Source organism: Littorina saxatilis, linkage group LG9, assembly GCF_037325665.1.
Source record: "Littorina saxatilis isolate snail1 linkage group LG9, US_GU_Lsax_2.0, whole genome shotgun sequence".
Lineage (NCBI taxonomy): Eukaryota > Metazoa > Mollusca > Gastropoda > Littorinimorpha > Littorinidae > Littorina > Littorina saxatilis.
The window spans coordinates 46,410,525-46,424,025 of record NC_090253.1 but is presented as its reverse complement, the minus strand read 5'-3'; the positions used below and the strand labels follow the sequence as shown (position 1 = coordinate 46,424,025).

The window sequence follows — 13,501 nt, the reverse complement described above, 5'->3', positions numbered from 1 at the left end:
GAGTCTTAAAATGGAGGGAGTCTTAAACAGGAGGGAATCTTATAAAGGAGGGAGTCTTAAAAAGGAGGGAGTCTTAAGATGGGGGTACATTTACAGAGGTTATGAACAGTAAGTCTTAAAATGGAGGAAGTCTTAAATTGCGGGGTCTTAAAAGCTAGGTTCCACTGTACTAATTCTTCCCTTTCTGCTTAGAACTCCTTCAGCCAGTGATCTTAATGTGTTCAAAGAGTGTGGTTCTTTTTATCATGTGAATTAAAAAGATCTACCATAGGACAGGATTTGACAGTTCTAAGCAAAATCTTAAGGATGGGCAGGTAACTCACCGGTGGATTGTGGAACTCTGTTTGTGATGGGGTCTGGTGGTTTCCGATTGTCTGTATGTTCATGGAAACCTTCGGGTTTGCATAACAGTTTTTATAGGGCTAAGAAATTAGCCCTAACATTTTCAATCCTGTTTGATTCGTAGTGTTACGGCACTCGGTTACACTATCGACATTTGTAAAGCTGAAAAACATTCCCGAGAAGAATTTCAAGTTGTCATTGTGTGCTGTTGTCGATTGAAACATCGTGTGGTACAGATGGGTAAACCAGAACCATGCGTCTTTGTTATTGCCAATATGCTTTTGGATATTGGCAAAAATGGCCGACTTCCGTAGCATTATGCTTTGATGATCGAAAGAGACCATCCAATCACGGCCCCCGAATTCCCCCACGTGTCCATCTGGCATCAGAATAGCTATATATATACTACAGTAAAACCTGCGAGCAAAGGACGCTCTTGGGGAGCCTTGACACTGTCCTTTGTAACAAGGTGTCCTTTCTTATGAATATGAATGCGCCAACATTTTTTTGGACAAAAAAAAACCAAGTCACTGATTCTTTTTTGCCACAGTGATTATTAAAACTCAAAGTTTTGAAGCCCTCAAGTTTTTTTGTGTTTTGTTTTTTTGTTCAAAGAGAGAGAGAGAGACAGAGACAGAGACAGAGACAGAGAGGTGCAATCGGTTTCTTATCTGAAGCAATGGGCCATTCATGATTCACTGGAAGATTCTTTGATCGAGCTGTTGAAAACCACTCGCAGAGTTCTTCGTTCAACTCATCATAGGTTGTTTTTCTTCTCTTAACACATTTTGCTGTCGATCTGGCACCGGAGTCCCACTGACTGAGAATTTGTGTTCGATCAGCTTTTATGTTGGAAATTTGAGTTTTTCCGCAAATCAGCAACTTTTCGAACGGTCTATATGACATCGACTCTCTCTTCTAAAGTCAAAATGTTTCGTTTTGGCATGATGAGACGAAGACGAAGGATGAGGATGCATCACACTCACAGTACAGAAAGTAGAAACCCGAAATGTTTGTGAGTTCACGGCATCGACCAATGAGCGTGCACCATACAAAAATCAACTTCGCTGTCATTGGCTTACAAAATAAGCTTCTCGCGCGTTCACATCGCCAGCGAGATTGTATTTGCAGAACCAAGATGGTGGACCAGCGTCTGCTAAAAGCTGTCTGCTTCAAGGGTTTGTCCATTGTTGACAAGTAACGAACCCAATCGGGACCAGAAAAGGGTGTCCGCGTCCGCGCCTTTGAGGTGTTCGCTCTTTCAAGGTGTTCTTGAGAGTAAAATACATCCGACCTCACTTGAATTGTCCGTTATGCAAAGGTGTCCGCCGAAATAAGGGTCCGCTAGATGCAGGTTTTACTGTATTGTACTTTTAAGACCTGAAAGTATTCTCATGCATTTGATCTTGTTCTCCATAAATTTACCTTAAAAGATAACATCCTCACCCATTTTCTATCATTATGTATACATGTGCATGTAATGTATACAATCATGACTACTAAGTACTAGCTTGGGCAGAGTTAGTATTTATCATTTTCTGTTTACACTGATAGTGATAAGAAGAAACACTGCAGTGGCCCCGTTTTCTTGTAACTTTTGTTTTAGTGTTATGTAGTACTGTTACTTATCCGTTATCGGTTGTAAAGACGTGAGGGCAATCTCCGCTGCATAAAAAAAGGGTGTAACCTTTAACCCTATTTCTGTGTCTAACACTGCTGGATTGGGTCAAATGATCTAAAGTGCAAACTTTGTGACACTTCAGTGTCTTCACTGAAAAGTGAAATAATTTCCATCATGCTTGAAGTTAAAAACATTACAGAACTAGTATTGGGCTTTAATGTAAATTGTACATGTACATCCTGTACCCTAATACCCATTTTTTTCTCAACGAGTGTCCTACGTTGGTAAATACTCTGGGCGGGGATGTAGCTCAGTCGGTAGCGCGCTGGATTTGTATCCAGTTGGCCGCTGTCAGCTTGAGTTTGTCCCCACGTTCGGCGAGAGATTTATTTCTCAGAGTCAACTTTGTGTGCAGACTCTCCTCGGTGTCCGCGCAAGCACAAGACCAAGTGCGCACGAAACAGATCCTGTAATCCATGTCAGAGTTCGGTGGGTTATAGAAACACGAAAATACCCAGCATGCTTCCTCCGAAAACGGCGTATGGCTGCCTAAATGGCGGGGGTAAAAAACGGTCATACACGTAAAATTCCACTCGTGCAAAAAACACGAGTGTACGTGGGAGTTTCAGCCCACGAACGCAGAAGAAGAAGAAGAAGGTAAATACTCTACTAATAGTATTCAAAGTAATACAGTAATACTAATAGTAATAGTACTATTAGTATCTCTGTTAAATATCTCAACTGCTGTTTGTCAGAGTTAGTACAGTATGACTTCTACCAACCAAAACATTCAACAAGTCGCGTAAGGCGAAAATACAACATTTAGTCAAGCTCAGTCAAACTCACAGAATGAAACTGAACGCACTGCATTTTTTCACAATGACCGCAGTCCACCGCTTGTGCAAAACGGAGTGAAACTGACGAGCCTGTTCTTAGCGCTGTAGTGGTTTCGCTGTGCTGCATAGCACGCTTTTCTGCACCTCTCTTCGTTTTAACTTTCTGAGCGTGTTTTTAATCCAAACATATCATATCTATATGTTTTTGGAATCAGGAACCGACAAGGAATAAGACGAAATTGTTTTTAAATCGATTTCGGAAATTTAATTTTGATCATAATTTTTATATTTTTAATTTTCAGAGCTTGTTTTTAATCCAAATATAACATATATTTATATGTTTTTGGAATAAGAGAATGACGAACAATAAGATGAAATTGTTTTTGGATCGTTTAATAAAAAAATAATTCTAATTACAAGTTTCTGATTTTTAATGACCAAACTCACTCATTAGTTTTTAAGCCACCAAGCTGAAATGCAATACCAAACCCCGGCCTTCGTCGAAGATTGCTTTGCCAAAATTTCAATCAATTTGATTGAAAAATGAGGGTGTAACAGTGCCGCCTCAACTTTTACAAAAAGCCGGATATGACGTCATCAAAGGTATTTATCGAAAAAAGGAAAAAAACGTCCGGGGATATCATTCCCAGAAACTCTCATGTAAAATTTCATAAAGATCGGTCCAGTAGTTTAGTCTGAATCGCTCTACACACACACACACACGCACAGACAGACTGACAGTGACAGACACACACACACACTACACCACGACCCTCGTCTCGATTCCCCCTCTACGTTAAAACATTTAGTCAAAACTTGACTAAATGTAAAAAGAGATTAGTGCTACACTAGGTGATGATGCAATCACAGTTCAGGTAAGCCTGTCAAACTGCCAGCCTGTCAAACTCAAAGCCAAACAGGAAGAGTCTTGAGCATAATTAACACCAAAAACACCAAAGTATGACCGCAACGTCTACTTATTTCTCCATGCAGATTTACACTGCGAGGAGAAATAATGTTATAATTAATCTGCATGACAGTACTTCTATACATTGTGAAAACTATTGAAAGAATGTCAGTTATGTGAATTTTTACAACAAGATATATCTCCAAGTCCTATTTAGTATTAGCAGTATCCGTTTCACCATACACCTTGTCACAGGCCAGCTGACACTCACAAAGCAGTCACACTCCCATTTTCAAAGAATAAAATTATGTTTTCCAGTCAGCCCTAAAAATATGATCAATGTCGTGTCAGTCACACAGTGTCACTCCCTTTGCGATCGAAACACACAACATTAAGTAAGGCCCCATAACATTAACAACACCGAGAGTACAAACTGACCCTTCACTAAGAAAGTAAAGAGCTCAAGCTGTTACACTCCAACTCAAGAGTTCAATGCATTATTCTTGCTGGATAATAACATAACAATGCCCAGTAACTAGTCCTAAAATTTGTTACCCCCTTTCCAAAGGGATGGTCCAAGCGCAAAGTGAGTATGAAGTATGATGCAACGGGTGAAAACAGCTGACTCAGTGACTGTTTCAGTGTCTGACCAGTCTCAGTAAATGACCTGCTACCTGGAGGCTTGTCCTGTCAAAACCACGATACGTATCTGAGACAATGCCAAAAGGTGACGTTTTCATGTCAGTATGTCCCAAATGACATCACCAGTACATTTTTCATTCTATCTAATCTGTTTTCGTTCTATTTTTTCTAATAACATGCGTTAACAATTGATTGCCAACTGGAATGGAAGAGCACAAAAAGTGTAACTTGATATGTAGTTTCTCTAGAGGGAAAAACATCTTCCACTTTCATGTCAGTGTGTCCCATGCAACATACATTTGCCAAACAGCTATGTGCAAGTGGATTATTTGTTAGTGGTATAGAAAATACTGATCAACAATTAAAGTCAGTTTTCACATTCATTTTCTACCTATTTCTTATTTGTTTATTCTGTTGGCAATGGTGAAATGTCAGCAATCGTGTGTCATTCGGGACAGTAGACATGACACCTGACCTTTTGTCACTGTCTCATCTAGGTATAGTGACCCTCATTACACAACAGAAGGGAGGTCAGTCAAGCGAATGACCAACTTCCCCTCGCGTTTCTGTCTGTAAACCACCCCTCTCCTTCCCGCAACAGAATATCATGCAGTACAGTTTACGTTTGATTGAAACATGCACCAAGTTTGTCTGAGGAAGACAAGGCAGCATATCTGTGCATACAGAACCATGCAAAGCACAACCAATATTATTCCGTACCCACCTGTAGGCTAGAGTCATGCACTCGAACAATTTCGTCAGCGAAGCATCGATGGAAAGCGTTTGCGTACTTTTCGGCCCGAAATTGTAGGTCTGCGAGGTCGCCCTGTTCGCCTGAACAAAATCGTAGCCCATTGCAACTGAAAAGTCTTTGGTATCGTCGGAGAAGTTTGTAACTTCATCGTCGTCATCATCATCTTTGTCCTCGTGCACTCTGCTTACCATGAAATGCCCACTATGAATCGTCGATTCGGGAGATTCTTGGGGGCTACCAGGACCGTCAAAAATACTCTCAGACAGGAGCGCTTTCTGCCTGTTTTGAATCTGCAGCATTTTGTCAGGTGTATTAGGCCCCGGAAGCTTGTCCCTGGCCATTCCCAGAATCGAAGGTCAGGTAATTTTCATCAACACTCTGCTCTTGACTTGCTACCAAAACAAGCTCCGCCATTACAGAAGGCTGCTGTGTGTCACGCTCTAAGCACGTGAACAGAGGTTTTAGACCAATCAAATCGCAGGAAGCAATCAACAAGCAAGTTCAAGGGTGAATAACATAGGGGAGGTTACTGCTGCTAAACATAACTCTAGTTGCAGCTGACTGCCTATGTAAACAGACTGATATCATATGGACTTGTTAACATCTTTATTCTTGTGGTCTTTCCAACTAATGGTTTTGTTGTTGCAGTTGAAACTCCTGGCGGTCATTCTTCTTGATTAACTTGTTTTCATGAGTAGATATGCGGCCGGCTGTCACACTGAACTATAGGGGAAGGTTGCCTATATGGACCACTTATTGTTTCATGCTAATAACAACAGACCTGGGAACTCATACGACTCAGTTTTGCCGTGTTTTGTACGCATTATTGTCTTGAATACGATCAGTACGGTCAGTGGACAAAAAATACGACGAGAAAAATTCCTAGACTACTTTTCTTCACAAGCCCATCCCGCATTTAGGAACTGACCTACGCTAACAAGATGGCGCGAGCTTGCATTCAAACTTTGAATGCAAGCTCGCGCCATCTTGTTAGCGTAGGTTCCTAAATGGCCCATCCCGAAGCCGATCCAGTATTTTGACACATGATTACTGTTTTTGTCAGTAAACATTGAAACAAGTCGCGTAAGGCGAAAATACAACATTTAGTCAAGTAGCTGTCGAACTCACAGAATGAAACTGAACGCAATGCCATTTTTCAGCAAGACCGTATCACGCCGTATACCGTGGTTGCATTAGAAAAACGCAGCCGCCGGTTTTGGTTGCGCACTTCCGCCGTTTAACTAAGACACGCGACGTAAGTATCTCCACAAAATCACCTGTAACTTCTCACACATGACATATCATCACAGAAACATCGATTGTACTTTGGCCTAAGATGTTGCTGCATCAAACGATCGATCTGTTTCATTGCTTTAATGTGCTTGTGAACGTTGTGCTTCAATTATTTACACCTTTTTATGCGTATTCTGTGCAAGTTTTGACTTTCCACAGTCACGACGGACATTTAAGAGCATGATAATGATCACACACTATTGTGCTGTAATCAATGGCCATTCCTTGACATCTCGGTCAAATAATAAGTTTTAAAGTGGAGCAGAAGCGTCATATTTTATGAATCTGTGAGGACACCCCAAGATTTTTCGGTTGCACACTTCCGCCGTCTCTTTTTTGTTGCGGTTGCACACCGCCGTCGCAAGTGGTTGCACACCGCCGCCACTGTTTTAAAGAAAGAAACAGGACTTTATTTGTGTCTGTCTCTAGGCATGTTCCATACAGGTCTGGAAAATCATAAACCTTCTGGTGTATACTAATTTGGTAATATATTAAATTAAATAGCCTCTCTCTCTCTCTCTCTTTCTCTCTCTCTCTCTCACTCACTCTCTCTCTCTCTCTCTCTCTCTGTCTCTCTCTCTCTCTCTCTCTCTCTCTCTCTTATGTGGTTTTTTGTTTTTGTTATTGTCATTACTCACTGTGACACCAACATTCTGTTGTGATATGGCAATAGATGCCAAAACCCCGGTTACATCGGGGGAGAGGATTTCAGATTCTACTCAACACAACGCAACACAATACAACCAACGCTCAACCACTAGTCTACTGAGATAACAATAATATAGTAAGGTAGAGTGAGATGATCACAACGAAAAGACTATTTCATTTCACTCATTAAGATACATGGATTGGTACAAACCTGATATCGAAAAATAAATATGGGATATAATCCATGCAGCTTCATGACTGCATGGCTAAACCAAATGGGCTACCCAGGAGCTGTTTTTTTGTGTGTATGTGTGTGTGTGTGATCTTTTGTCCCTGGCTTGTTTTTTGTTTGTGGTTTTTATAATGAAAGAATGTGCTCCTTTCAGGTGATGGAGTTCAAGTGCTACTACTGTTCGGACCTTTTTTCAAGACTAACGGAAGTAGTACGTCATATTGAAGCGGAGCATAGTGGTGATCCATTAAAATTTCGAAAGTTGGTACTCGATGAAGCAACGGGAAAGAGAAAGTTCGTGTCAAAAGATTTCCGGTTGACACCCGCAGAGATTAATAAAGCTGGCCAGGAGATAGAGGTGAACGATGGCAGTGGTAAGATCACAATCAAAAACAAAACGTTTGTGGATCCGTCAAACAGTGAGAGTGTAGATCAGTCGCAAAGTGAGTGTGAAGCTAGCAAACCTGAGGGTCTTGATGCTGAAATAAACCGACTGCTGGAAATTCTACCAAATGCTGCCCAACGATTAAAGGAGCAAGGACTTTTGTCAACATGGCTTCTACTGCATGAATTGATATGTGAAGGAACATTTCCGCTAAACAACATTTCTTTCCTGTTATTCTTGGATGTGGTGCGCTTTTACAGTGAAGAAAACACAAGTTCTATGAGATACAGGGAGGAGACGAAACTATTCTGGCGAACTGGGTACCACCTTTTCCACGGAAAATTTATCCGGTTCATGGGCGGTCCTAAGAACCAGGGTCAAGTTGTGGACGGCTCGGAGACACTCGGTGTTTGCAGGTCATCATGCGCAAAAATAAACTTTGCAATACCTAGCCTAGATGTCATTTTTGGAAGTCCGATTGGAGGGTTTACAGGCTCCGTCTCCACGACTACCTCAGCGCTAATATCAAGGTAGCTGTCCAGCGTTTGAGCAGATACCTCCATCTGCAATTACAGACATGCAATTGTGGCTATAAGAAACAGTAAAATCTTAGAATATTTCTCTCACGTTATTTTGATGTCTAGGCACACATCGAAATGTATGACCTGTTAATTCTGCCCATTGCTTCTTGTTTCTTTTCATCACCTATCACAAATAAAGACAAAGTCTACATTATTAAAATTACAACACTTTACTATTTACTCAAGAAAGTACACCAAAAGGTTATGAAATCATCGTCTCCAGTGACTTTTCACCAACAGCTGGCGCAATTTGATTATACCATGTACCTTCCGGGAAAGAAAGCAAGTTTTGTTGTATTGTGTACCAAACAAAGCAATTATTTTAAATTTCCGCACTGCAAAACTTTCCCCTTCTCTTTGTAAAATATTTTGAGCCTATCTATGTTTTATGTCTTAAGACGGCTCTGTGTGGTCAGTTAGACGTTAAACAATGTGAAGAAACTCTATTTTATAAGCGAAGTAGAAAAAAAAAGCGGCGGCGGTGTGCACCCGAAGCAAAACTTCAACGGCGGCAGTGTGCAACCGACTGTGGCGGAAGTGTGCAACCGAAAATTCGTGGTGTGTCCTCACAGATTCATGAAATATGACGCTTCTGTTCCACTTTAAAACTTAATATTTGACCCCGATGTCAAGGAATTGCCATTGATTACAGCACAATAGTGTGTGATCATTATCATGCTCTTAAATGTCCGTAGTGACTGTGGAAAGTCAAAACTTGCACAGAATACGCATAAAAAGGTGTAAATAATTGAAGCACAACGTTCACAAGCACATTAAAGCATTGAAACAGATCGATCGTTCGATGCAGCAACATCTTAGGCCAAAGTACAATCGATGTTTCTGTGATGATATGTCATGTGTGAGAAGTTACAGGTGATTTTGTGGAGATACTTACGTCGCGTGTCTTAGTTAAACGGCGGAAGTGCGCAACCAAAACCGGCGGCTGCGTTTTTCTAATGCAACCACGGTATACGGTGTGCGTATACTCGTAGCATCGTCAGTCCACTGCTCATGGCAAAGGCAGTGAAATTGACAAGAAGAGCGGGGTAGTAGTTGCGCTGAGAAGGATAGCACGCTTTTCTGTACCTCTCTTCGTTTTAACTTTCTGAGCGTGTTTTCAACTCCAAACATTACATATCTATATGTTTTTGGAATCAGGAACCGACAAGGAATAAGATGAAAGTGTTTTTAAATTGATTTCGAAAATTTAATTTTGATCATAATTTTTAAATTTTTAATTTTCAGAGCTTGTTTTTAATCCAAATATAACATATTTATATGTTTTTGGAATCAGAAAATGATGGAGAATAAGATGAACGTAAATTTGGATCGTTTTATAAAAAAAATTTTTTTTTTACAATTTTAATAATAATAATAATAATAACGATTACTTATATAGCGCGTAAACCTCGTGGTGACGAGCCCAGAGCGCTTTACACTTACATAATCATAATACAAACAAGGAAAGAGAACTAAATCCGAATAAATTCAAACATGGTCACACACACCCACACACGCACGCACACACACGCACACACACACACACACACACACACACGCGCGCGCGCGCACACACACACACAATCTTTCTTTCGTCATTGTCAATGTTCAGGTAATTGTCATTGTCAATTTTCAGATTTTTAATGACCAAAGTCATCAATTAATTTTTAAGCCACCAAGCTGAAATGCAATACCAAAGTCCGGGCTTCGCCGGAGATTACTTGACCAAAATTTCAACCAATTTGGTTGAAAAATGAGAGCGTGACAGTGAAAAGCCGGATATGACGTCATCAAAAACATTTATCAAAAAAATGAAAAAAATATCTGAGGATATCATACCCAGGAACTCTCATGTCAAATTTCATAAAGATCGGTCCAGTAGTTTAGTCTGAATCGCTCTACACACACACACAGACAGACAGACAGACACACGCATACACCACGACCGTCGTCTCGATTCCTCCCTCTATGTTAAAACATTTAGTCAAAACTTGACTAAATGTAACAAGTCGCGTAAGGCGAAAATACAATATTTAGTCAAGTAGCTGTCGAACTCACAGAATGAAACTGAACGCAATGCCATTTTTCAGCAAGACCGTATACTCGTAGCATCGTCAGTCCACCGCTCATGGCAAAGGCAGTGAAATTGACAAGAAGAGCGGGGTAGTAGTTGCGCTAAGAAGAATAGCACGCTTTTCTGTACCTCTCTTTGTTTTAACTTTCTGAGCGTGTTTTTAATCCAAACATATCATATCTATATGTTTTTGGAATCAGGAACCGACAAGGAATAAGATGAAAGTGTTTTTAAATTGATTTCGACAATTTAATTTTGATAATAATTTTTATATATTTAATTTTCAGAGCTTGTTTTTAATCCAAATATAACATATTTATATGTTTTTGGAATCAGAAAATGATGGAAAATAAGATGAACGTAAATTTGGATCGTTTTATAAATTTTTATTTTTTTTTTACAATTTTCAGATTTTTAATGACCAAAGTCATCAATTAATTTTTAAGCCACCAAGCTGAAATGCAATACCGAAGTCCGGGCTTCGTCGAAGATTACTTGACCAAAATTTCAACCAATTTGGTTGAAAAATGAGGGCGTGACAGTGCCGCCTCAACTTTCACGAAAAGCCGGATATGACGTCATCAAAGACATTTATCAAACAAGTCGCGTAAGGCGAAAATACAATATTTAGTCAAGTAGCTGCCATTTTTCAGCAAGACCGTATACTCGTAGCATCGTCAGTCCACCGCTCATGGCAAAGGCAGTGAAATTGACAAGAAGAGCGGGGTAGTAGTTGCGCTAAGAAGGATAGCACGCTTTTCTGTACCTCTCTTTGTTTTAACTTTCTGAGCGTGTTTTTAATCCAAACATATCATATCTATATGTTTTTGGAATCAGGAACCGACAAGGAATAAGATGAAAGTGTTTTTAAATTGATTTGGACAATTTAATTTTGATAATAATTTTTATATATTTAATTTTCAGAGCTTGTTTTTAATCCGAATATAACATATTTATATGTTTTTGGAATCAGCAAATGATGGAGAATAAGATAAACGTAAATTTGGATCGTTTTATAAATTTTTATTTTTTTTTACAATTTTCCGATTTTTAATGACCAAAGTCATTAATTAATTTTTAAGCCACCAAGCTGAAATGCAATACCGAACCCCGGGCTTTGTCGAAGATTACTTGACCAAAATTTCAACCAATTTGGTTGAAAAATGAGGGCGTGACAGTGCCGCCTCAACTTTCACGAAAAGCCGGATATGACGTCATCAAAGACATTTATCAAAAAAATGAAAAAAACGTTCGGGGATTTCATACCCAGGAACTCTCATGTCAAATTTCATAAAGATCGGTCCAGTAGTTTAGTCTGAATCGCTCTACACACACACACACACACACGCACGCACACACATACGCACATACACCACGACCCTCGTTTCGATTCCCCCTCGATGTTAAAATATTTAGTCAAAACTTGACTAAATATAAAAAATGAAAAAAACGTTCGGGGATTTCATACCCAGGAACTCTCATGTCAAATTTCATAAAGATCGGTCCAGTAGTTTAGTCTGAATCGCTCTACACACACACACAGACACACACACGCACACACACACGCACATACACCACGACCCTCGTTTCGATTCCCCCCTCTATGTTAAAACATTTAGTCAAAACTTGACTAAATGTAAAAAGCATTTGTTTTAAATGTATAGATAAAATTAATTAACGGTGTGACGGACGCGTGTGAAGCATGTTTTAATCAAGGATAATCAAATGTTGAATGTAGTACGGTCATTTGTCTAAAAAATACACCAAGTTTGTTTGAGAATACTCTAAATGCAAAACAGGGGTTCCCAGGTCTGTAATAGGGGAGACCGGGGCTAGTCCGCCTACTTTTATGCTTTTGGTAGCATAACTGGCGAGTTTGATGAACTAGAAGACTGATTTTTACATTTAGTCAAGTTTTGACTAAATGTTTTAACATAGAGGGGGAATCGAGACGAGGGTCGTGGTGTATGTGTGTGTGTGTGTGTGCGTGTGTGTGTGTAGAGCGATTCAGACTAAACTGCTGGACCGATCTTTATGAAATTTGACATGAGAGTTCCTGGGAATGATATCCCCGGACGTTTATTTATTTTTTTCGATAAATGTCTTTGATGACGTCATATCCGGCTTTTTGTAAAAGTTGAGGCGGCACTGTCACACCCTCATTTTTCAATCAAATTGATTGAAATTTTGGCCAAGCAATCTTCGACGAAGGCCGGACTTCGGTATTGCATTTCAGTTTGATGGCTTAAAAATTAATTAATGACTTTGGTCATTAAAAATCTGAAAATTGTAAAAAAAAAATAATTATACAACGATCCAAATGTACGTTCATCTTATTCATCATCATTTTCTGATTCCAAAAACATATAAATATGTTATATTTGGATTAAAAGCAAATTCTGAAAATTAAAAATATAACAATTATGATTAAAATTAATCTTTCGAAATCGTTTCAAAAACTATTTCATCTTATTCCTTGTCGGTTCCTGATTCCAAAAACATATAGATGTGATATGTTTGGATTAAAAACACGCTCAGAAAGTTAAAAAGAATAGAGATAAAGAAAAACGTGCTATCCTTTTCAGCGCAACTACTACCCCGCTATTCTTGTCATCGAGCGGTGGACTGACGATGCTACGAGTATACGCTCTTGCTGTAAAAATGCAGTGAGTTCAGTTTCATTCTGTTAGTTCGACAGCTTGACTAAATGTTGTAATTTCGCCTTACGCGACTTGTTTATTTTACATCAAGACAAATGTGTAGCTGATATCAATGTGCAGTTTTTATGTGCGCATGAACATTTGTTGTACATACTGCTTTAAGTAGACCTACCCTAACGTAGGCGAACTTGCCCCAAGTCGGGGTAAGTCCGCCTACAGGGTGGGGCAAGTCCGCCGCTCTCATCCCATAGTAGGTACAAGACTAGTAGTGGGCAAGCTTTAGTGGGAAAGCTTTTTTAATTCCCTTCAATATTTAGGTTCAAAAATGCCAATGACAAAATACGAAAGAATGTAACACAAAATTACGTTAGGGGAGACCGGGGCTAGTCCGCCTACTTTTATGCTACTTTTATGCTTTTGGTAGCATAACTGGCGAGTTTGATGAACTAGAAGACTGATTTTTTTATTTTACATCAAGACAAATGTGTAGCTGATATCAATGTGCAGACAGTTTTTATGTGCGCAT

The 13,501-nt window shown here is 39.5% G+C and overlaps 1 protein-coding gene across 6 annotated transcripts in view; it reads right to left on the bottom strand.

Annotated features, from left to right (window-relative positions):
* The window catches only part of LOC138976247 (MLX-interacting protein-like), a 39,006-nt gene extending 33,477 nt beyond the window's left edge, over positions 1-5,529 (bottom strand). For all 6 annotated transcript variants that reach the window (XM_070349079.1, XM_070349080.1, XM_070349083.1 and 3 more), the window contains exon 1: positions 5,073-5,529. In XM_070349079.1, the coding sequence (XP_070205180.1) occupies positions 5,073-5,443 (371 nt within the window). In that variant the 5' untranslated portion in view covers positions 5,444-5,529. The remainder of the gene's footprint in view (positions 1-5,072) is intronic.
* Positions 5,530-13,501: the final 7,972 nt, after the last annotated feature.